This window comes from Diabrotica virgifera, chromosome 6 (genome assembly GCF_917563875.1).
Source record: "Diabrotica virgifera virgifera chromosome 6, PGI_DIABVI_V3a".
Classification (NCBI taxonomy): Eukaryota; Metazoa; Arthropoda; class Insecta; order Coleoptera; family Chrysomelidae; genus Diabrotica; species Diabrotica virgifera.
The window spans coordinates 50,329,334-50,354,687 of NC_065448.1; the positions used below are offsets into that span (position 1 = coordinate 50,329,334).

General features: G+C 31.1%; 2 protein-coding genes across 2 annotated transcripts in view; both read left to right on the forward strand.

Annotated features, from left to right (window-relative positions):
- The window catches only part of LOC126886957 (activin receptor type-2A), a 182,129-nt gene that overhangs the window by 101,847 nt on the left and 54,928 nt on the right, over window positions 1–25,354 (forward strand). The window lies entirely within an intron of this gene.
- LOC126886956 (uncharacterized) lies at window positions 5,021–7,176 on the forward strand. Its single transcript, XM_050654144.1, has one exon. The coding sequence runs from the start codon at window positions 5,101–5,103 to the stop codon at window positions 6,859–6,861; it is 1,761 nt and encodes a 586-aa protein (XP_050510101.1). The 5' UTR covers window positions 5,021–5,100; the 3' UTR covers window positions 6,862–7,176.

A 25,354-nucleotide genomic window follows, 5' to 3' on the forward strand; every position in this document is an offset into this window, starting at 1 on the left:
AGGAATGCAATTATTATGGAACAATTTTTATGAAATTGAGAAAATTCTTGTGACAAACTGGTGAATATGTAAAATTGATAATAAATAATTGTAGGATAATAGGTTGCCCAGTTGATACAAACTAAAATTTAATTAGTATAGAAAACAATAGGTGTAATGAATAAAATAGAATTAATAAAACAAAATTAAGAGAATGAATATTGTTATAATTTGATTAAAGAATGACTGAGTTTAACTGTGATAACTGAAATAAAGTGATGAAATGTTAGATGTGGAGATAAAATTTCATTGGATTTTTTTCCTAGATGAATGTACGGAATATGACTGCATATTGTAGAGTTCCTTTTGTCTCCATTATTCGTCGTCTCCTTGCCGTACTAATTGTAAAAGGCAGAGACAAAAGAAGTGACTAGACATTGGTCCCACGAGAGGTTTCAGATTTACGCATCTGGGACTTCTGATTTATTTAAATAGATATCGCTACATCGTGCGATGCACGAGCTATTTTTGTAATTCGGCATAAACAAACAGTTTGGTTTCGTTTCGATTCAGAGGTGACCATGTAGCCCCTCTGATGACGTCTGGGGAGACTGAAACATACGTAAGGGGTACACGACAATTAGACCGAAAGCAGTAGACCGAACTCATTGGACTGAAAAGCACTTTACCGAAACCTCACTAGACCGAACAGCATTAGACCGAAATGGTACATAAATTAAAACATATTGCAGTAAATTATTCTAAGATTTTGTATATGTGTCTTTTTGTTTATTATATTCTTTTTGTATTATTTTATATACAGTGATGAGCGCACTAATAACCGGCAAAATAGCGTAAAAGATGGAAAACATAATACATTGCGAAACAAAAAGAGATGAAACTAGTGGAGATGGAAATTATCGTTATAAACGTATAAATTAACATTACATTACATAGTTTCCCATCTTTAGACGTATTAGAGGACTATGACAACTGTCACTGTGACACTAGAATTTTATAAAATACTCCTGTCACAGACGTCTAAAGGTGGGAAACTATGTAATGTAATGTTAATTTATACGTTTATAACGATCATTTCCACCTCCAGTAGTTTCATCTCTTTTTGTTTCGAAATGTATTGTTTTCCATCTTTTGCGCTATTTTGCCGATTATTAGCGCGCTCATCACTGTATATAGGGTGAGGCAGATAAAGGGCCTATTAGAAATATCTCGAGAACTAAAGGCAACAGAATCATGAAAATTGGAATGTAGGGGTTTTGAAGACTGATCTATTTAATGAAAATATGTTCATCTATTTGGTACTTCCGGTTATACCGAAAGTTGCTTATAACTTTGTTTTTTTTTTAAATGGGACACCCTATATATTTTTACATTTTTGGTACTCCTTGATTTCTTCTTTCTTAAAATATGAGGTTTTCTAATATTATACAGGGTAGTTTATAAGATAATTACGTTTTTTATCCATTTCGTAGCCACTTTCACACCCTGTAGAATTGTAGTAGTTTGAGATCAAAATCTCTATTTATGTTCAAACGATTTTTAATATAGTCTGCTATTGTTAAGAATTATTAGTATAGCTAAATTTTTAATTTTAGTATACAGGGTGGGTCGAAACTCGGAATGAGTATTTTTTTTCTGAGTTTTCTTAAATGGAACACCCTATATTTTAGTATTGTAATGAAATTATATTTTATGGCACTTTCTTACCTATACCTAATTGCTTTAATTTGTGCTTAATTGTTAATCGCACCAACAATCTTAACTACGTAGGTATTTTGATAGCTCAACCATTATTGGCAATTTTAAGTATCAGTCTAGATTAATATGTATTTATTTCCAAAAAATTATTAGTGATTGAATATTTTCACGGCCAACCTAATAAAATTTCACGTATTTTGTGTTGCAATTAATGTTTGGCTTTAATCACCAATAACTCACAAACTAAAGCAGTTAGGTATAGGGAATGCTTAAGAAATTAAAAACTACCATAAAATAACATTTCATTACGTGTGTTTCATTTAAGAAAACTCATTCCGAGTTTCGACCAACCCTGTATACTAAAATGAAAAATTTAACTATACCAATAATTTTTAACAATAGTAGACTACATTGAAAATCATTTGAACATAAATAGAGTTTATTATTTCAAACTATTACAATTCTACCGGGTGTGAATGTTGCTACGAAATTAATAAGGAAACGTAATTATCGTTTAAACTACCTTGTATAATATTATAAAACCTTATATTTTAAGAAAGAAGAAATCAAGAAGAATCCAAAAATGTAAAAATATACAGGGTGTCCCATTAAAAAAAACGAAGTTACAATCAACTTCCGGTATAACCGGAAGTAGCAAAGAGTCCAAAATATATTCATTAAATAGTTCACACCTCAAAACCCCTGTATTCCAATTTTCATGATTCTCTTACCTTTAGTTTTAAAGATATTTATAATGGCCCCTTTATCTGCCTCACCCTGTACACTGTGTACATTGTTACTCTGTACAGTCTGATATGAAATAACTTTCATCCATTAATTAGTGAAGATAAAAATATGCTAACAGATTCAAACGCCCCGTCGGTAACTTTGATATTCATGGTAACATACTCGATTACTTAAGGGGGATTGCCATAACTTTATAACAAAAAAAAAAAAATAAACAAAAAATAAAACAAAAAAATCTCTAAACTATTTTTATTAAATATTTAATTTTGATAAAAATAATAAACTTAAAGATAAAACCCATAACTAAATTAAAATTCATGGTGACGTTTCAATTATTACTTTAATCATCGTCAGAATAATAAGCTTCTTGAGCGGATGCTTTTAAATAATTTTAAAGGAACAAACATAATTAATGAAAACGTAAAAAATGACATTGACAATCATTGGGTTAAGTTAATAATTTCAAACACGCCATGTCTTGTTGCGTGTTTAAGGGTGGCTTCAAAAGAAATATGGATAATGCCTCCTTGATGCTGAGTTCTGTTGGAGAACTTGCATGACCAATGATTGAGAAGTCCTTACGACTAATAGGGTGGTCAGAATCAGTCATATGTTGGAATACTGCTGAATTTGGAACTGTTCTTGATCGTCTTCCTAAGTGAGGAGTGATACCTAAGTGTTCGCAACATCTGACATTAAAGTGACGTCGAGTCTTCCCGACGTACGTAGCTACACAGCTACTACATTTGAATTTATATATAATGTTAGATGCGAGATCACTAGGAATCATGTCTTTCACATGGAAACGAGATCCTATCCTTTCCAAAGTCGTGAAAGCAAATCTTAATTCTATAGAGGGAAATGCTTTTTTAATTATTCTACGGATGTTGCGTCGGATTTGTAAGCTGTGGTAACCAGTATATGGATCTGACGCAACATCCGTAGAATAATTAAAAAAGCATTTCCCTCTATAGAATTAAGATTTGCTATCACGACTTTGGAAAGGATAGGATCTCGTTTCCATGTGAAAGACATGATTCCTAGTGATCTCGCATCTAACATTATATATAAATTCAAATGTAGTAGCTGTGCAGCTACGTACGTCGGGAAGACTCGACGTCACTTTAATGTCAGATGTTGCGAACACTTAGGTATCACTCCTCACTTAGGAAGACGATCAACAACAGTTCCAAATTCAGCAGTATTCCAACATATGACTGATTCTGACCACCCTATTAGTCGTAAGGACTTCTCAATCATTGGTCATGCAAGTTCTCCAACAGAACTCAGCATCAAGGAGGCATTATCCATATTTCTTTTGAAGCCACCCTTAAACACGCAACAAGACATGACGTGTTTGAAATTATTAACTTAACCCAATGATTGTCAATGTCATTTTTTACGTTTTCATTAATTATGTTTGTTCCTTTAAAATTATTTAAAAGCATCCGCTCAAGAAGCTTATTATTCTGACGATGATTAAAGTAATAATTGAAACGTCACCATGAATTTTAATTTAGTTATGGGTTTTATCTTTAAGTTTATTATTTTTATCAAGTTTAAGGGTGTGTCCTTATCTACATAAAATATTTAATTTCTAGAATTGTACATAATAACTAAAAAAATAAACCAAAAACAAATAAAAACGGAAAAATCAACAAAAAACAAAGGTAAAAACAATCTCTAAACTATTTTTAGTATTTAATTTTTAGTATTGTACACAATAAATAAAAAATAAACCGAAAACAAATAAAAACAAAAAAAATAAACAAAAAAAACCTCTAACTCGCTAGTACTTTGTGCTGCCAGTCCTAAGCTTGGATAAAGGGTGAAGGGAGGTTGATATTCATGGTTAGCTCTTGCTCAGATTACAAACCTGTTTGAGCACCCAGTATTTTGTACCTACCTAATGCTTTTCTGTCTCCTACTGTTCGGTCTAGTGAGGTTTCGGTAAAGTGCTTTTCGGTCTAATGAGTTCGGTCTAATGATTTCGGCCTTTTTACAGTAAACCACGTAAGGGGATGATTGATCATCTCTGAACCGAAATGAAACATAAGTTATCTTTCTCAGTTTACTCATATTGTGAATACAGAGAACCAACTTTCATTGGAATTTATTTCCTAGAAGAGTGGACGGAATATGACGGCATATTGTAGAGTTCTTTTTCTATCTTTGAGTAAAGTTTTTTATCTCTGTCTTTCATTTTCACTATTTTCTATAATCTGGCGCAAAATAAAGATTGGTCTATTGTTGACATTCCCGGTTAGAAGCCATACTGGTAATCACCTATAATTTTTAGTGGATATATGAAATTCCCATTTTTTAATTTCCTAAAAAATAGTAAATGGATTAAATCAACCGCCACTGATTGTAATAATATTGATAATGACACTAGCATTAAGTAATCAACTAAGCACTAATTGTCCACTCTGTATAAATACCCACTGTGAGTTTTATCTCCTAATCTACATATCGTAGAAAAATGTAGTAGTTATAATTATTTCATTTATAATATGTGTAAGTCATGCAAAGTCTTAATAATTTATTGTTCACCACTCACTTGAGTAATTCATGATGTTGATTTTAAGTGTAATATTGTTGTTCATTACAAAAACAGAATTAGAACTATTACCTTTTTCTACAGAGAAAATAAATATGCGTATATCGCTCTCTCAATGTGTTGTGTCTGCAACAAATAGTTTTCTTATAGATAACTATCAAACTGTCTACTATTCTCTACCGTTAGTCGACACTAATGATATAGTTAGTTTAGAAACATACGCATTGCCAAGTTTACATGCGTTGCAAAATGTTACATTACTAATAAAAAGTTTTGAATCTCATACCAAAGGACTCAAAGATAAAACTATATTCAAAAATTTCATTTTACACTTCAGAACCCGAGTTCATTTGCACCAGCAGCTAGACAGTTTGAAAAAAAGAAAATTGTTCAACCCTCATGCCAAATTTCTCTTAGTTTCATCCACGATATTTAAAGATCCAGCAGATCTCGCACTCTATGTTTCCAAATATATGTTTTATGAGAACGTTGTGCATTCTGTGATAATGACTGTTGATCCAAGAGAATTGACAACTTTTCATGTGTATAGTTGGGGTCCCTATAAAAGTGGACAATGTGGTGACAATTTTCAAGTTGCAGCGAAAGCCGTTGATTCGTGCTCATTTGGAAAGTACAAGTATGAGATTAATTGGTTTGAACACAGAATACCTAAAACATTTAATAAGTGTCCGGTTAGAGTCAAGTATGCTCATGCTCCTCCTTTAATATACCAGGAAGAAAACCAGTTAAAAGGTTTAGAAATTGAGCTATTGTCAGTAATAGCTCATCAATTAAGCTTAACTATGGTATACGAAGAAACCTCGGTTGATGAAATAGGCCACGTTAATTCTGACGGAGAAGTGATGGGCGCTTTTAAAAATTTAGAGAACAAAACGGCTGATATTATCATTGGTGGATATCCCAAAGAGTATTTGTGGAGTATACTTTTTGATGCAAGCCATTCCTACACTCAAGATGCAGTTATTTGGTGTGCTCCAAGTGTACCACTGTTGGATGATTTTCAAAATTTATTTGAACTAATGGAAATCAGATGCATATTTTTAATGGCGTTGGCTCACTTATTGCTTTCATTATCTATCTGGTGGTCCAGTTTAAACTACAGCGAAGAACACCACATTTACAAGAATTTTGTAAATACTTTTGTGCATAGCTTTGCGTTTTTCCTTGGCAGTGCCATGCCCGTAGCTGCAAGAACTCATAAAGTTAGATATTTCTTGCTGCTCTTTATCTTTTTTGGATTTTTCTCTGTTGTGACGCTCAACACTCATCTGATAAGTTTTAGTTCAAGAACCTATTTCCAGCCAAAGTATTCTAAAGTCGAGGATATATACGACAATAATTTAAAAGCTTACAGTTTTGCCCAAGAAAAACTTTTTGCAAACCTCATCGACGATCAAACTTTTGTTAAAATGAAACCTAGAATAAAAACTTGTGTTGACTTGAAGATGTGTCTTAAGTATGTAAGTGTAGACCAAGATTCTGCCCTATGCACTACCAATTTTTATAAAAATTATATTATCAAGAATGGTACTATCAAGAATATTTACTGTCTAAATAAGGAGAGACTTCCTTTTTCCGTAAATTTTATAATGAGGAAAGGTTTTCCACTATATGAAATAATCAATGACTTATTAGTTCAAATAATAAGTAGTGGTTTTATTGCTAAATGGGAAAATGATATTCACAAGTATGCACATAGCATTGACACTACTGCAACTGCTACATTAAAGAACATCATACCTCTGTTTCAGTTATGTGGAATTATATGGGCGGTAGCTTTTTTAATCTTTCTGGTGGAACTTTACGTAGGTCATCGTAGAAGTATGTTACGATGATTTCATAAGTTTTATAAAGTATAATAATAAACGTTATTTTTAGAGTGGTTCTCTGTTCTACAGTACTTTTAACTGTTCTTCACTCTTTATTTTAGATACTCTACCCGTCTATGCGCGTCTTATGGATCCTTGGAGCTCAGTGTTGCCGGTTTTATTATTTTTAAGTAACTCATAGATACTGTGAAATGTATTTATAGGATATTAACCATATAGCATTTGAATATTATAATTAGCCTGTGATTAATATTTAACTAAATATCCATTTTCTAATTTTCTTGACGGCAGTGAAAGTAAACTGTAAAAAAATTTAATTGAATGCAGCATATTATGAGTAATTTAAATTAAATTTAACTTAATATAATTTGGTTTTGGCGACAACGTTATTCTTAAAATGTATAACGTAGATTATATGTTTGTAATTACATACATAATACATACATACATTCATATTTACAATAATTCTACCTTATTTTCTATAATTATTAGGTCCACAGTTAATTATTTTTCGTGGACACCTTTATCATTTTTTTATTGTTCTAAGATAACTTTATTTTCTAACAATTTATTATTTAATCTATTTTAAACTTAAATTAAATGAGTGTTTAAAATGTTCGAGTATCGCTGATAAGCTAAATGTAGGTAAAGTGTTGTACAAGCGTAGAACAGGCAACACTGTTCGTCATAAGAGACTGTTCTGCAAAGTCACCGCGAAACGAAGTACCTATAGTAGTCCAGGGTAATAAGGTTTTTCCCATGACACTCGAGCAGCCAGGGTCACAGTATATAGAGGTTCCACAGTAAAATCACTCGTCTGTCGGCGCTTTAATCTCTGAAAGTAATACCGGCAAAGTACGAAATTGGTAATTCACCAGTGGTGAATGCAGGCGGAGGCCGCACGCTCCTTTGGTTAACCTTACAGAGCCGTACTAAAACTTTCTGGGCCTACTACTATTATTATTTATTAAAATAAAAAATGCGGTTTCCCATATTTAACTGTCCAGATGTTCTTACTAAATGTTAATATTACAAAACTAAAGGGTTTAATAAATGAAAAACAATATTACAATTCAATGTTTATATTTCAACGGTATTTAAAATATCAACGGTATTGCGCAAGTTTTATATCGCAATGGTTTTTAATATATTGTACACGTCATATAAATGTCAAATAAAAAGTAGGTTAATCTCGAAGCTCTCACGGCATTACTATACTCTGTTTTTAAACCAGGAGGAGTAATTCAAATTTACCGCGTCGTAACGCTTGTTTGTAATTCGTCCAACGGCAGGCAAGTTTACTCCACTGTTATGAAATTTTGACACTATTGACATTTATGAAATTTTGTCACTATTGGCATTTCATAGGTTAATTTGGTTATATCGGAGATTTTTGTGTTTTCTGCATTATTCGTTTAGTTTCAGTTGTAGTCTGCAAAATATTAATTAAATTTTGCAATAGTCCTACTTTTCATCAAATCAATCGCGTAATGTGCAAGAGTATATTATCAATTAAAATTCAAACTGCTAAAAAGTTAACCATTTATTCTATATATTATGTAAAAGTTTTACATGGTTTTACAGTAAAACCAAATCTTAAAATCACAGTAAATGAACGGAAAAAGTTTTTTAATAGTCTCGAGAAGCCTTTTATAATTTATGATGGTGATTTTTAGCCACAAATTTAAATAAAAAAATTTCTCTTCGTCTTTCTTATTTTTAACAATTTCAACAATTTTTTTAATGAATTAAACGAATATCAACTATTCTAATTGGGAAATAAGCCACAATTTGACTTGAAAAAATAATTTTTTTAACGTTTCGACTTCCAATTCAAACGTCGTTTTCAAAATACAAAAATAAATTAATATTTTGTATTTTGACAACGACGTCCGAATTGGAAGTCGAAACGTTAATAAAATTATTTTTTTTAAGTTAATTGTGGCCCAGTTAAGGACCTGAGGAGTCAGATCAACAAAGCATCTGCATTGTCAGGATGTCTGCGGGACATAGTCTAGTCAAATCCATTTTTAAACCACAAGTAAATCCAGTGACCAAAGGAGAATTGGTTGATGCGTTTTTAAGAAAATTATGTCCAGTGTTATCCACTACACAATATTATCCACTTTCAGTGCCATTTAGTTTGTATGAATTAAAAATAAGTCTTAAGAATAAGAAAAATACTTCGCCAGGAATAGGAATATACCTTATATTATGTTGGCAAATTTATATCAAAATAAAAAAAAACACTATTAAATTTTTTATTCAAATATGGCTATCAGAAGATATTTCAGATAGTTGGAGAGAGTACCGGGTGATTCCTATTCTCCCCCTAAAAAAATGAGGAACTTAAACAATATATTGCAAAATAGCTTTTGAATTAAGTATAGAGCTGCAGAAAAATTTATTATATAATATTATAGAAGAAGTAATTATCAAAAAATACATTTTAAAACTAAATTATGAATTACTTAACTAACTAAATTATCAAAAAAATATAAAAAGGATTACTTATTAGAAATTAATGTTAGTATTAGTTTACGGATAAAATTGTATGCGAAACATGACTAATAAGTAAAAAAAAATTAAAATTTGCGAATGGATTTAGTGTCCGCAGTCATATAAACCCAAACAAACAACAAGTTTTAAAGCTAATTATGTTTCCAAATTATTAATTTCCTATGTCCTTTTGTCTTAAATACTTTAAAATTTCTATTAATTTTTTTTAATGTGTAATATATTCTTATTCTAGCATATAATCTAATGAGATAACCCTTTGGAAAATTGCTGCAAGGATGCGTATATGGTATTTTTTCGAATAAACTAACGTAGTTTTGTAAGATTTTCGGTTGATGACTAAAAATTTGAAAATTTTCTTGAAAAATAATTTCCAAATCTGTAATATACTGCACAAAATTTTGGCTCGGCATATAGAGCTTGCCAAAAACGTTTGTTTCATTACCACTGTAGGCTTTAACGTAACAAAACAGAGACGAATCGTCTAGTTCATCGTACTCTCTTCCATATGCTTCACAGATTTGACAAACATGTTTCCTAAGACACTTTTTTATTAAATAACCGCATATATATCTTGTGAAGTTTTTCTGTAATTTATCTGATGTTTGATATTCTTGGTCATCCAAAGTGTTTTCAGGAACCAAAGCAGGGGTTTCGGGCAGTGATTCGTCGTTACATATATCGGTTAAATTTAACAAAATATTGCCGGCATCTCTTTCGCAATTTTCTGTACCGGAATGCATCGTGTTTAAACAAAAATATCTTTTGAATGCTGCGGTAAATTGTACCGGAGTAGGGTTAACACAATTGCCACCTTGCTGCCTGATTGAACCAAAAAAGTTTTCTAGAAAATCTTGATTCATCCGCCTTGTGAAAAAATAATCCATTCCGTGTGACTGTAGTAGATTCCACAAATGAATCACTCCATTAATGGTTATTTTCCAACCATTAACACATTTTATTCTTGGTGTTACATTTTCACCTTTAAAATTAATTACCTGTAAATTATTAAACAATCGGAAACACGTATTAAGAAATTCTTGCTGAGTATCGGTTCCTCTATACGGTCTTTGGTACTCAGTTGCTCCTCTTAATGAAGAAGAATTGAGCATATCAAATAAATTATTAATGTTCCTAATAAATGTTTCGGTTGTTGTTGCTTCCTCGACGAATACATTAAATCTAATATACAGATGCAGACCGGCAGCAACAGTGTTACTAAATATCTGAGAAGCATATTTCACTTTCATTTTTTCAAAATTGTTAGGAGATATATGTGATTCGGTCAATTTTGGCGCTGCACGTATAGGATATTGTTTATCATGTTCGTAAAATTTTTTAATGAATTCCCAAGAAGCGATAATATCATCAATAACAAATTTGTGTCTTAGGAAGTTATTGCGGAGTGCTTTTAATAAATGAGGTGTATCAAAAGAAAAGACAATTTTATTATTTTCATGATAAAAATATGGTCTATCGGCAGATATATTTAACAAATTTGAAAGTTTAAGATTATTAGAGCCCATATCACATACTACTCCTACCACTTTTAAAGAAATATTTTGTAATTTTGCAATAATATCTAAAATTATATTTTGTAGCTTTTCCGCAGGGCAAGTTGAATTAACAAGGTAGTAAGCTATTGGTTGCTTCCAGTTGGTTTTTACGCCTCTTATCATTATTACTGTTGCGGATAATGCTGGTTTAAAACTAGTATTTTCATCTCCAAAGTCTTCAAAACCTATTTTCCTATCTTTTTTAATACTATAAAATAAATGTGCCTTAATACTCATTTCGTCAAAACAAAGAATACATAATTTATCGAGATCAGAAACATTATTCATTTTTTTTTAAGTATATCAAAAATGAAATCATTTATTCCAGGTTTGACAGATATATGTGTGACAAATTTGTGTAATGTTGTAACACTGGGCAAGCAAAATTCTTTAACTAATTTTTTCCTATACAGTTTTGGACCGTTAAAATATAATTGTAAACAAAAGTTTTTGTATTCGTTTGAGTATCTCCGACCGTTCTTTTTTTTCAGATTTTGTTCAATTTGAATATTAATAAAATTAGCTAAATTTTTATTGGCAGAACAAAATTTATCCGTTAGTGATTTATAATTTTCCAATGTAATGTTTTTAAGATAATCGGGTTTTCCAGAACCTTGTAGTTTTTGCAATTTTTTTTTAATCGAAAATTCTTGTTTTGCAATTCCTTTATAGTCTTTCTTAGCTTGTTTTTTCTAGGGCTATAGGTCGATACACTTTCCAAAGTTTGAGTTTGTTGATTTTTTTGTAGAACAACTTCGCTGTCGTCCTCTCCACCTAGCAGTACGGTAGCTAATTCTTCCCGTTGTTCCTCATCTTCCTCATTTACTGGATCAAAACTGTTTTCATCATCTACAACAGAAGTTTATAGGTTGCCTTATATGAAGAACGTGTCGTATTACACATAAAATATCTACAATCTACAACATTTAATTTTTTATTACCAAGCTGAATTATTTTTTTAAAGTACAAGGAAGCCTTTTGTTATTTGGAATCAAAAATATTTAACAAATGCAAATCCAACAAATTTGTATTCTAACAATAGAAATAGCAAAGAGAATAGCAGGAAATGGATTATAATTTCTTAGAAAGTTGCGTACCGTCTTTTATTTCGACAATATATGGTATTTCCCCAGTATATCGAGGGAATTTCCCTCTATATACTGTGGTATTTCCACGTCAAAATTCCGCTTAAATATTTTTGTATAGAGCAGACAGATTGCAAGGGGCAGCTTGGTATTTCCAGATCACAAATTACCTTTAATTTCGAGGGGATTTAAAATGAGTTGAGTGAAGGAATAATGTGGTCACACAAACAATTCCGATTTTAATGTTGATAATATTGAATTTCATAATTTGTGGTTTATTACACCAAAAACTAATAAACTATAACATGACACAAGAAATAGTTTCAAAATAAGTTTGATATGTTTTGAATAACAAATAGTAAAGTTGTTTACATAGTAAACAAGCTATAATTTATTGCAATACTACAATGCAACAAATTTGTACGTCAACAATATAAATAGCAGAAGATTCTTGGGTTTACATAGAAATTGCAGCTTTCAAACATATAAACTCACCTTGATCAACATTTGAATGTTGGTTTGGACTCTCTTCCATTGAAGGAAATAAACGTGGTACTGCGTTTTTACATAACCTGTTCCGAGTTTTATTTGAAAACATAGTATTTTCAAAATGAACACTGCATAATCTGTTCAAATTTAAGTTTTTTTTCTTTAACAAATCTTCTCTCTGGCACAACATTGCCCAATTTCGTGCTCTGAAAATAAATTAAATTTACTTACTATTTAGACAACACTAAATTTTCCGACTATTATTAACTTTCATAAATATATAATATAATATGCAGATGAATGTAGAAAAAACACAATATTTATGCTTAGGTGAAGATTCAACTAATATGATATTGGACAATATAATCAGAAAATCACTAGCTGTGATAAATGTAAGTATTTGGGAATTAATTTCAGCAAAGAAGATACGGAAGATGCAGAAATTAAGAGCAGAGTAAATAAAGAAAGAACGATAATTAGAGATATAATTAAATCATTGAACGGAGTTTTGTGGGGTACCAAGATAGGGAAACAAAGAAAAATGAGAATATACAACACCATGATTAAGAGCACATTGGTATAGGGATCAGAAACATGGAGAGTAAAGGAACACCAAAAAAGTAAAATAGAAGCTACCGAGATGGACATCCTAAGAAGAGCAAGTAGAACATCGAGATTGGACCGGGTTAGAAATGAGTAAGTAAAGCGAAGAATTAGTTTACAGGAAACGGTCATAGATGTATTGAGAAGAAACAATTAACATGGTACGGACATGTTCAGAGAATGGGAGAGGAGAGACTCCCAAAATTATGAAATGTATACCTACAGACATTAGGAAAAGAGGAAGGCCAAGAACGACGTGGATACAAGGAGTAAGACGATCAATGAGTGTACGAGAATTAGAAGATGAAAATTGCAATGATAGAAGATATTGGCAACAAGGCATCGGACAACATCGGAGGACGTTTTGAACCCGAATTTATATATATAAACATATAATATATATCAAAAATCTTTAGAAAATATTTCCTCTTTGTAAACATAATTATTGTATCATAAGTATTTAAAAAACTGCACGTAACATTTTACTATTTCCAATATTAATGATGCTATTCTGTTAAGGTGGTTAAATAAGCAAATTCAAAATTATATACGTACCTATCAGCTTCCTTGGGAAATCGGAAAAAACTGTAGTTACAATTTTTTGAATTGTTCGTGCACATTTTCGCTGAACACCGACTAATACCACTTCGAACTTTACTCATGTTCAACTTCACAATACCAACAATTATTCACAAAACTAACTCAATTTAAGCAAAATACGGCACTGTTAACCCGTACGTTTCTACTCGACTGGCAAGGGAAGAATGGTTCTCGCGCGGCCAGGAAATATGCGCAGCCGCCCTGCGCGTTGAAACATTTTACTTCCAATTTTTCGGAGAGTGGTTCTACTGTGGAACCTATTTATACTGTGCCAGGGTACTGAAGCGTTTTTTCGACAGGTAATACCTATAAGAGCAAATTGTAACAATTTCGTGCGTAGGATCTGGCGGCCATTTTTATTTATAAACAATTAAGTGTCAAAAAATGGCATTTTCCGTTTTTTTTCAAATCAATGGAAAACAGTGAAACTTATGGGGAATTGCAAAAAAAATATAATTTCGCAATATCTATTGTAAAAATTAGTGTACAGCTTTGAAATTATTGTCATATAAGGGTTCTTTGGTGCTTAATATGTGATAAAAATTTCAAATCGATTCATTCAATTGTTTGAATTTTATTCAAATTGTTTATCCCATAGCGCATTTTTTTTGCAATAACATAAGTCAGAAAAAAATGATGTTAGAACCATTCCACAGATGTCAAATAAAAGAGCATGAGCTATATTTTAAGCTTGGTTTAAAAAAGTGAATAAAAAATGCATTTATTAGTAATAAATAATTATGCAAAAGTATCGTAAATTTTTCCTTATAAACTTTTTATTTTGTTATATAAGAAATTATAAAAATAAATAAGCAAAATCATTGGCTAATACTCGTAAAGTGAATGCGAATTTAGTTTTTTGTTTATTTTGCTTATTTATTTTTATATTTGTACTCGATTATCCAAGATCATTTTATTTAAGAAATTATATATATTTATTACAATTTTTTATCAATTATGATATAAATAACATTACTTGGTAGTTGTGCACTTATAACAGGGTAAAAAAGTTAATTTTTTTGGAAAAAGTTATCCAAAAAGTGTATAAGGAAAGATTTACGATACTTTTGCATAATTATTTCTTACTAATAAATGCATTTTTTATTCACTTTTTTTTAAACCAAGTTGAAAATATAGCTCATGCTCTTTCATTTGACACCTGTGGAATGGTTTTAACGTCATTTTTTTCTGACTTATGTTATTGCAAAAAGAATGCTCTCTGAGATAAACATTTCGAATAAAATTTAAACAATTGAATGAATCGCTTTGAAATTTTTATCACATATTAAGCACCAAAGAACCCTCATTTGACAAAAATTTCAAACCTGTACACTAATTTTTACAACAGTTATTGCGAAAATAATTTTTTTTTCAATTCCGACCTTTTTTCGCAATTATATTAACAATAAATGAGTATATCAAACTTTGTAATATGTCATTTTAAAGCTTTTTACATAATCTCAAAGATATTTGTATTAAAAAAATCATAAGTTTCACTGTTTTCCATTGATTTGAAAAAATAGGGAAAAATGACATTTTTTGACAGTTAATTGTTTATAAATAAAAATGGCCGCCAGATCCTACGCAGGAAATAGTTACAATTTGTTCGTATACGCTGTGAGCTCGTACGTAGAGGGGATATTTACAACTTCGCGAGAGCCAGTAGTGGCAAGTCTGTAAACGTTTACCGAAAATTTGATATAAATGTCAAAGTGATTAATTTAAAATTAAAATTAAAAACATTAATTATAAAAAATATTAGTTGGTCAAAGCTGTGGTATATATTTTTACCTTAAATATACTTACGTTTTAAATACTGAATTTAAGTTTTTTTACTGTTCCGTAATATGTAATTATAAATTATTCTAATAATCTTAGCGCCATCTACATGATAAATGTGGAAGTATCCGAAGTATGAAATTCATATTTTATCAATAGAACGTCAAAATGATTAGCAAAATCTTAAAAAAATCGATTACAATTTAATTACTTTTTTGCGTTGTAAATATTAAGCGATAACAATTAAATAATAAATTTAAAAATTACCGGTGAAATTTGAATTAGTAATCCGCTAGGAGCGCCACCAGCGAAGCTCAGAGCGTATAGGTATTACTTGTCGAAAAAACGCTTCAGTACCCTGGCTGCTGAAGTGTCACGAACAGGGTATATTTTTGTCTTTTTACACTGACCTATAGTACGTTATTGTTGAGTTTATTTGATATTTCTAGATCTTCGCTATATAATTCATCTTCCGATTTATTTTATATTCTCACTAACTGTCCAGTTTGTTTTTCATAGTAGTCATATCAATATTATCTCCCAGCATGTCTTCTTTGGCTTTTTTCCTATTGCTTTCAGTAGTTATGTTAGAAGAGAATATTCTCGAGAACGAGAATATTCTCGGCCAGAAAATTCTCTCGAGAATATTCTCGGCTAAACTTTTTCTATATTTTCTAAAAAAACCGAAACAAAAATAAAAATTAGATACGGGTCAAATTAGTATAATTTAAAAAATATGTAGGTATATTGTTTTTGCCAATCCCATGAACCACTAGCAAGGGTGTTTACAGTGTGAATATTTATTGTTTTGGTGCAATATTAACGTGCAAATATTTAGAATGGTGTTCATTTAAGCAGAGAAGAACAAGTTGAGGAAACTGAGTTTGTAGATAATTTATCAACTTTAAAGGTGATGAGTCGGCTGAAATAATGGCAGGTTTGGCACTTTATTGGTCTAAGGAGGGATTTTTTGGAAAACCATACGTTGTAAAATCAATTGAAAAACTAGACTTAATCATATGGTGAAAAGGTACATGTTTCGGAACAAAATTAACTAAAATAGTAGTTGATATATTAAGCATGCCTTCATCCAGTGCAGCGACTGAAAAAAGTTTCAGTACTTATGGTTTTTGAAGTTATACTTCTTTACGCGCGATATGACGGTGAATTTTTATATGTTAAAACCTACGATCCCGGCGCATGCGCATTATAACTTTGTTTGTGGTTTGGACGGTTGACGGTTTGGTTATGTATGGTTGTTGCGTTTTAAAATTTGTGGGAAAAGAAACAACAAAGGTTAGTTAATAGTTATACTGCCTTTTTAAATAGTTTTCATATTATATTTTTGAAGTTATACTTCAAAATGTTTTAATTTATGTATGTATCAGTCCAGAAAAGGTGTGGAAAGAATATATTAGTGTTTTTAAATATATTTTTCTACAAACGTGTTAAAAATGCAATTTTTAGGACTCCATAGGAGCGTTAAAAATGCTACTTTAAGGCACTAGGGCTTTAAAAATTTTAAGGCACTGCAGTTAAAAGTGAATTGTCAAATTGTGAAACGTCAAAATATGTATATTTCATTTATTAACATTAATATTAATAATACAACTTGCGCAATTTGAAAAAGGTGGTTTAAAAGGTTTTTTATTATAATTTTGTGTCTTTGGATTTGTCTTCCTTGTGCGTAAAATAATAAAACATCTATTTTTATATTTCACTTGTCACCGTGATGTATAATTATGTATATCTGAAAGGTAACTAGCATGCGGCTTGATGGCCTTGTTGGTAGAGCGTTGGACCAGAGATAAAAAAATCGCGAGCTTGCGGGTTCAAATCCCGGACGATTCATATTTTTTCTTTTTTGTTTTTTTTTTTTAATATTTGGCATTGTTAAGTTTTGGTTCATTTTTGGTAATTATTGTTAATTTTTTGTATTGTAACTGTTAAGTAGGTATATTTATTTTGTTGAAATTATATTATAATAGAAGTATAACTTCTTACGTGCGTACAAAGTACACACACACACATTCTTTTTTTTATCCACTCCTCTAAAAGAAACCGGCTCACTGCTGAACGGGCTCGTAAGGTAACTTTTATTGCTCACAATTGTTGGACGTATACCAATCCATGACTGAGCTGGCCACTCGTGAAAAACAAAATCCCACAACTCATCAGTACATTGAAATGTAGATTGTAGATGACTAGGATGAGCTAATGATAGAAATAGATTCTGAATCTGAGGTCTCATCTTTTATCATACCACATCGATTATTTGCTGTTAAGAAGAAAATTTAATTTTTTTATCAAAGAAATTTTGTGTTTTCTGTTGTGTTTGTATTTTTTTTTTATATACAAAGAACACTGTTGTTTCGTCTCATAATTTTGTATATAAGATCATGATTTTTTAAAACATTATTTTTCATCTTCTCAATATTCAACAATATTCTTAAGTGCCTCATGGGGTTATTCTCAGAAAATTCTCCATATCGAGAATATTCTCCGATTTTTCATTCTCGAGAATTTTCCAACACTACCTTTCAGGGACTTTATACATATAGTCGGTTCGCTAAACTCAGACACAACTGGCTAGTGATTTTAGTAGGTAATTTTTTTGTTTTTGGCCAATTTTGCCAAAATTTGCAAAATTACTAACTATTTAGTAATTATTAACTACACTCGGGTGCAAAAAAATCGATCCACTTAAAAATTTGGTCATTTTTGATGCTCGAATTTCCTAAACCTATTGTCCGATTTAAGTAATTTTTTTACCATGTTATAGCCTTATTCATTAACAATATCGCTGTAAAAATATTGTTGTTAGACAGGTAAACTGTCATGTATATAGTTCAAGCAATCTATATAGTGTAATGGGTAAGATTTTTGTAGCTTTGGGTTGTTCTTCTTTAATATTAGGCCGGCAGCTGGTGTATTCTGGTAATTAAATATGTAGTTAAAAATATTTATTTATACTTAGGTAAATACCGTTAAAGCAGGACATAATATTGTAAGTGTTAAAATTAATTTTATCAATTTTTTAATAACATTTAACCTCACAGGGTCCTCCCTCTTACCGCATGCTTGCATTAATAACTGATGTAGAATAGCTTTTATAATTAATCTTGTTATTGTTAGAATTACTGATACTAAAAGAACTTTATAAAAACACAGTTAGATCTAAAATTACTTTAGGTATACAGCTCAAAACTTTTAAAATTCAGCACAAAATGCAAGCATGTCCCCGCTCTTTTTTATTAAAAATACAAAATCTAAAAATATTTTTTTAACCGAGTCTTTTCATTAGTACACTTATGCTTGGAAAATGAATTGCACAACACAACAATTAAAATACTGATACACTTAACTCATTTTCTCCTTCTTCCGTATTTTCTTCGTCACTATCATCGCCCAATTCAATAATAAATTTATTTCCACCATTAATGTGGAAGTGCCCAATCTTCTTATAATATTCTTCTACTTTGATCACTTTGGCGATTCTTTTCTGCCAGTCTACTTTGGTAATATTGGCTACTTCTTTTTTAATTATCTCAATTACCTTTTTGTCAAATTTAGGAAATGTATTTGAACGCCTTATACTTGGTTTTAATTGTCCCCAAATTAACTCAATAGGATTGAAAACACAAAAGTAGGGGGGAAGTCTCAATATAGTGTGTCCATGCTTTTCGGCAATACTCTCTAGAGCGTATAATTTTCTAAATTGCTTCGTGTGTAGAACTTCAATTAGTTGTTTTTTTGTGTAAAAATCTTCGAAATACAAATCATTTTCCATTAAAAAATTTTGCAGGTCAGCTTTCTTTGAAGATGTATTTGGTATTTTAGTGAGCTGTCGGGAATGATAGGAAGCGTTGTCAAGCACTATTACGCTGTTTTTCTCCAAGTTTGGGATCAGCGAGTTTTCAAACCAATCTTCAAAAATGTCAGCTTCCATATTCTTGTGGTAGTCAACGTTAAAATCTTCCATTTTTTTCCACATAATTTTAAAGCATTCGGAACCCATCCCTCACTTCCTCCGTAATGTACAATAATTAGCTGCGAGCCTTTATTTGCAGGCATTTCTGGTATGCACATGCTTGAACCATCTGTCCATCCTTTCTTTACTGTATCGTGGGTATCATAGCAAGTTTCATCTAAATAGTAAATTCTCCTATTTTCTTGCCTATATTTAGTAATTTCTTCTAGGTACATATTACGTCTGTTAACTATTCTTTGACTTTCCATAATTGCTTGACGTTTATTTATTTTTTTGAACTTAAAGCCCATTTTTTTATCCAATTTTGAAGAGTTTTCTCACAGAAGATCATATTTCGACCGGTTGTTTCCAATTTCTTTCTTATTATTTCTATTGTAGGTATTTCATTGCTTTCGTAGCAGTCGTATATTGTGGTTTTCAATAGTTTTACGAGTGAAGGATTTAAAGATCTTGAAAATTTGTAGTCACATCGTTTCTTGCGATGATAGGGTTCATTTTTAACTATTTTATATACAATAGAAAGTGGAATTTCTGTTAAATCAGAGGTGGCTTGTGCCAATAGTGTTTCATCGAAGCCGAACTTCGTACGTAGATTTTTGTATACATTCAAACATACTTGCTGTGTTTCTGCATCTAAATGCATTCGAATCTTCTTTACGAGCTCTTTTTTTTAGTAATTACATTCACACTAGCACTGGCAATTTCTACAATATCAGCGTTATCGTACGCGATATTTACATTATCCCACGGGCGCCACATCACTATTCACATTAATTAAATTACAATAATTAACACTTGACACTCTCCAAACGAAATACTAAACCAATATTCAAAATAATTACAGCAAACAAAACACTCGTATCACTTAACACACGTACACTCCAGTACTAACACACTGCTAGCTACCGAACTAAAACTAAGGTTTTGCACGAAACTTGTGAATAGATATGCCGTAAAAACACAGATGCTTTCAAAGGGCCGCTTCTTAAACGTTTGACCTATTATCTATATTTGAAGAGTATCATATTTCACCGGCTTAAAGCTATTCCACAGTATTTTTTACTTGGACAATACTAGGTGTACGAATCAAACTGTGTTTTTTTCTCAAAGTTCGCATCACCCTGTGGACTATTCTAGCATTTATAAAGTATTGAATTTAAAACCCAACTATAGCCTCAGGTCTTCTTAACATTCTGTTTTTAGATTCATTCGCTTATGTTGGATAATAAAAAAGTTAGGTCCTTTAACAACTGGCCATGTTCGTCATCAGTACAGGCTGTTTCTAAATAAGTGCGACAAACTTTAAGGGGTAATTTTACATGAGAAAATAAGGACAGTTTGCTTTATAATCATATGTCCGCAAACGCTTCGTTTCCGAGATACGGGATGTTCATTTTTTTTACAAACTGACGATTTATTTATTGCTTTAAAACCAGTTGAGATATGCAAATCAAATTTGGTGGGTTTTAATACGTAGTTATTGCACATTTTTTGACATACGTTTGCGCGGGTAATATGCAAGTAATACTGGCATTAAACATTATTTTTTATAAAAATATGCAGATATAATAAAAAGAAATCTTTTTTAAAAATAAAAATAAAAAAAGTTTTACAAAGTCTTCATGGAAATCCATGGAAATGAATCGATCACATAAAATGTGTAATTAGTTATTGTATTGATATTTCAATATCATTAAATTATACTCAATAATTTGTGTTTATTTCTAATTTCCTGCAGGCACGATTTTGAGAGATAAAGAGATAAATTTCAACGAAAGTGTTTAATTTCCTGCAGTAATTTTAATAATTGTACTAATTTTAGTACATATTTATATTGATAATGTTCATGTGATAAACAATTTTATGCAAACAATGTTTAACTTCATTTATTAGAAAATCGATAAAATAATCGAAAAATTGAAAATGTTATCGTGTATGGTGTTACAATTATTGTAATTAATATTATACGGGGTGATGCTTGCGAGTTCCGTATAGACGTTTTACAGAAACTTACATAATTAATATCTGAACATTTAGGATGAGTGGTTTTTAGATTTGCTTAATTATTGTAAAATATTTAGAGCTTCCTACCACTTTTGGTTATACTGGGAGCTGTCTAAAACTTTAACGACCCATATATCGATGGTATAGTGCACAAATGTGGTAAGTACAACTTTTTTAGAAAATTAGTTAAGTACACATAGTACATTATTTTGACTCGAAAGTTTATTGCGCACAAATGTGGTAAGCAAATAATGAAACGTGTAAGAAATACAAGTTGACGTAATGTGGTAACTGCTAAATATAAGAAAAATTAAATAAGCCAAATGTTGTATGTGCCCTTACCACAAATGATTTCTCTTCACTGTTCTAATATTATGATAATTCTGATGATGAATAAATATTTGTATAGTATCCTCCTCTATTTATAGTAGTTGTTATGTTATGTTATATATATATAGTTATGCCAGTTCATATTTTATTAGTTGTCAAAATATATTTATCGAAATGTTCTACTTATTCAATCTGAAGACACTTTTTTATCTTTAACCGTTATTTTTTAATAGCCATTTAAATATTTTACATCTATATAAATAAAAATGAATGTTTGTATGTATGTATGTAGACTCTATAGACTCACAAACTATGCATTTGATCGTAAAATGACCTTAATCAAAGTTGTTGTGCATCAACCCGGGATGGTTTCTGAAGTGGTACGATCTACCTAAGTGAGAAGGGGGCTTGCCCCCCCGAAATTTTTAAAAATTTTTTTGAACAAACTCTTTTTTCTTAATTTTATACGATGTAGAACCAAAATATTCGAAAATTTTAATGAACAAAAAGAAAAATTCACAATGTACATAGAACGTTTCGAAAACTACCTTAAAATCAAACACGTTTTCGATGACAAGAAATTTGCTTTAGACTTGCTATTGAATTCTATTGGCTCTGCAACTTTTTCAATGCTTTCATCCTTAGTTGCACCTCACAAAATTAGAGATTTTGATTACAGCACCATTGTAAAGAAACTTGATAATCGCCTGAATCCAAAGAAAAATATTCTTGTGTTGCAGCATAAATTTCTTTCCTTATATCAACAAGAAAATCAGTCAATTTCCGAATATACTACTGCTCTAAAGCAAGCTACTTTTGAATGTGAATTTATCTCTACGTGCAAATGCCAGGCAAACATTTCTGAACATTTTTTACGAGCTCAGTTTATTCGAGGCATCAAAGATAACTTAATTAGATAACGTCTGCTGGAATCCAATGAAAAATCATTTGAAAAATTAGAAGAAAAGGCTTTAATCTCAGAATCTTCAATTATCGACAGTAAAGAATTTTCATCAAGTAACAATTCTTTAAATATCAACCAAATCAATCAATCTAGACAGAGACCAAATTCAGCGTCTTATAATAGGAAGCGTTTCCAGTCTAGATCAAGAATCAATTTTCAAGAATTGGGGATAGACAATCGATGTTTACGATGTGGTCAGCAACATCTTGTTAAAAACTGTAAAATCAATCCTAAACGACTTCTTTGCAAAGGTTGTAAAAAATATGGTCACGTCATTTCAGTCTGTATTTCAACGCTTTTAACAAACAAAGATAAAACTAACTCGACCCATCATCTAATTAATGAATATCAACCATCAACCAGCGAAACAGAACCAGAGGATACTTTTGGCATTAATAAAATTGTAGATATTTATGAAAATCAATCTTACACGGATGCTCAAAAGTTTTATGTAACAGTCCTTATTAAAAACAAACCGGCAACATTTGAAGTTGATTCTGTAGCAGGATTTACACTCATCTCAGAATCAAAATTTAAAGAACTAGATCTTGATTTACCACTTCAAAAATCCGATATTGCTTTTAGATCATATACAAAAAACGTATTTTATCCCCTAGGGAAAGCAAAAACATCAATACAATATCAAAATAAAATTTCAACAGAAGAATTTTACGTAGTTCCTGATGAATTAGACTCCTTATTAGGGCGTGTATGGATAAGACATTTAAACATTAACCTTCAAGACATCGATAGCTCAACAGGAATCAGACAAATCAAAAATATACCGGCTAATGAAGAAGAATTTGTTCAAAAATATTCAGACATATTTGAAGAATCAATTGGACTTGTATCAAATTTTAAAGTAAATTTGCAATTGCGTAAAAATGCCAAGCCAGTCTATTTTAAAGAACGAGATGTACCGTATGCACTTAGGGAGAAAGTTGAGAAAGAACTTGACAACTTAGAAGCTCAAGGAATTATATCGAAAGTCAACCATAGTGATTGGGGTTCACCACTGGTTGTTATTCCAAAAGCTGATGGAAGTGTGAGACTTTGTGTAGATTACAAAATTGGTGTTAATGAGAGAATTGTGTCCGCAAACTATCCAATCAGAAAAATCGAAGATATATTGAACAGCTTAAAAAATTCACGATATTTTTGTCGATTGGATCTGTTCAAAGCATACTTCATCTAGCAGTAGACGAAGAGAGCAATATTATCCAAACTATATCAACACATCGAGGAACATATCGAATGCATCGACTGTCTTTTGGAATTAAAACTGCCCCTTCAGAGTTCAATCGAATTATTGATCAAATTCTATCCGGTCTATCAAAAACTCACTCATACTTTGATGACATAATTGTTCATGGATCCAGTAAACAAGAATGTCGACAAAATCTTGACGCATGCCTTCAACGACTAAAAATGTTCAATCTACACCTTAATCGCAAAAAGTGTGCTTTTTTCGAAACCAGTACAGAATATCTTGGTCATCTTATCAAGCACAACGAAATTTTAAAGTCTCCAAAAAAGATTCAAGCTATTCTCGACATGCCACGACCTATAGATGTGGATGGAGTTCGAAGGTTTCTTGGTATGGTAATGTATTATACCCGATTCATTCCTAATGCTTCAACTAAAACGTACCCTCTACGGAAACTTCTACAGAAAAGAGCAAAATTTATTTGGAATAATTCATGTGAAACAGCTTTCAACAAATTAAAAGAGGAAATTGCGAGTGATCAAGTTTTAATTCCATATGATCCAAGTTTGCCCGTAGTATTAGCTTGTGATGCAAGTCCAACCGGTGTTGCAGGGGTACTATCTCATGTTATTGATGGAATCGAAAGGCCTATCGCATTTGCTTCAAGATCTCTTACCAAATGTGAACAAAATTATAGTCAGTTAGACAGAGAAGCACTTGCAATTATGTTTTCAGTAAATCACTTCTTCATGTATCTTTTTGGGCGTAAGTTTAAACTCATCACTGATAACAGCCCTCTAACGAGAATTTTTCATCAAAATTCAAAATTACCTTCAATGACTTCTGCTAGACTACTTCGATATGCATCATTTTTATCAGGATTTGATTACGAAGTCGAATACAGAAAATCTTCTGATCACGTTAACGTCGACTGTTTTTCTAGAGCTTCTATCAATCAACCTTCATCTTCTTTAGAAAAAATTCTCAACGAAGAAATTAAATCTATCTGTCATGAGTCAATAAAAGAAATTTCAACATACGATCTAACCTATCAAAATATCAAATATGCCACAGACAAAGATCCCATTTTATCAAGAATTAAATCTGATTTAAAATCACAAAATCAAAATGAACATGATTTCACTTTAGAAGACGAGATCCTTTTTAAAGGTCAGAGAATTGTTATTCCAACTCAACTCCAACGACTGGTCCTATCAGAACTCCACAGAATTCACATAGGCATTACAGAGATGAAACAACTTGCAAGAAAGTATTGCTATTGGAAAAACATAGACAAAGACATTGAAATTATGGTCAAGTCATGTCAACCTTGCGCTGAAATTCGAAAATCACCTTCAAAAGCTCCACTACACC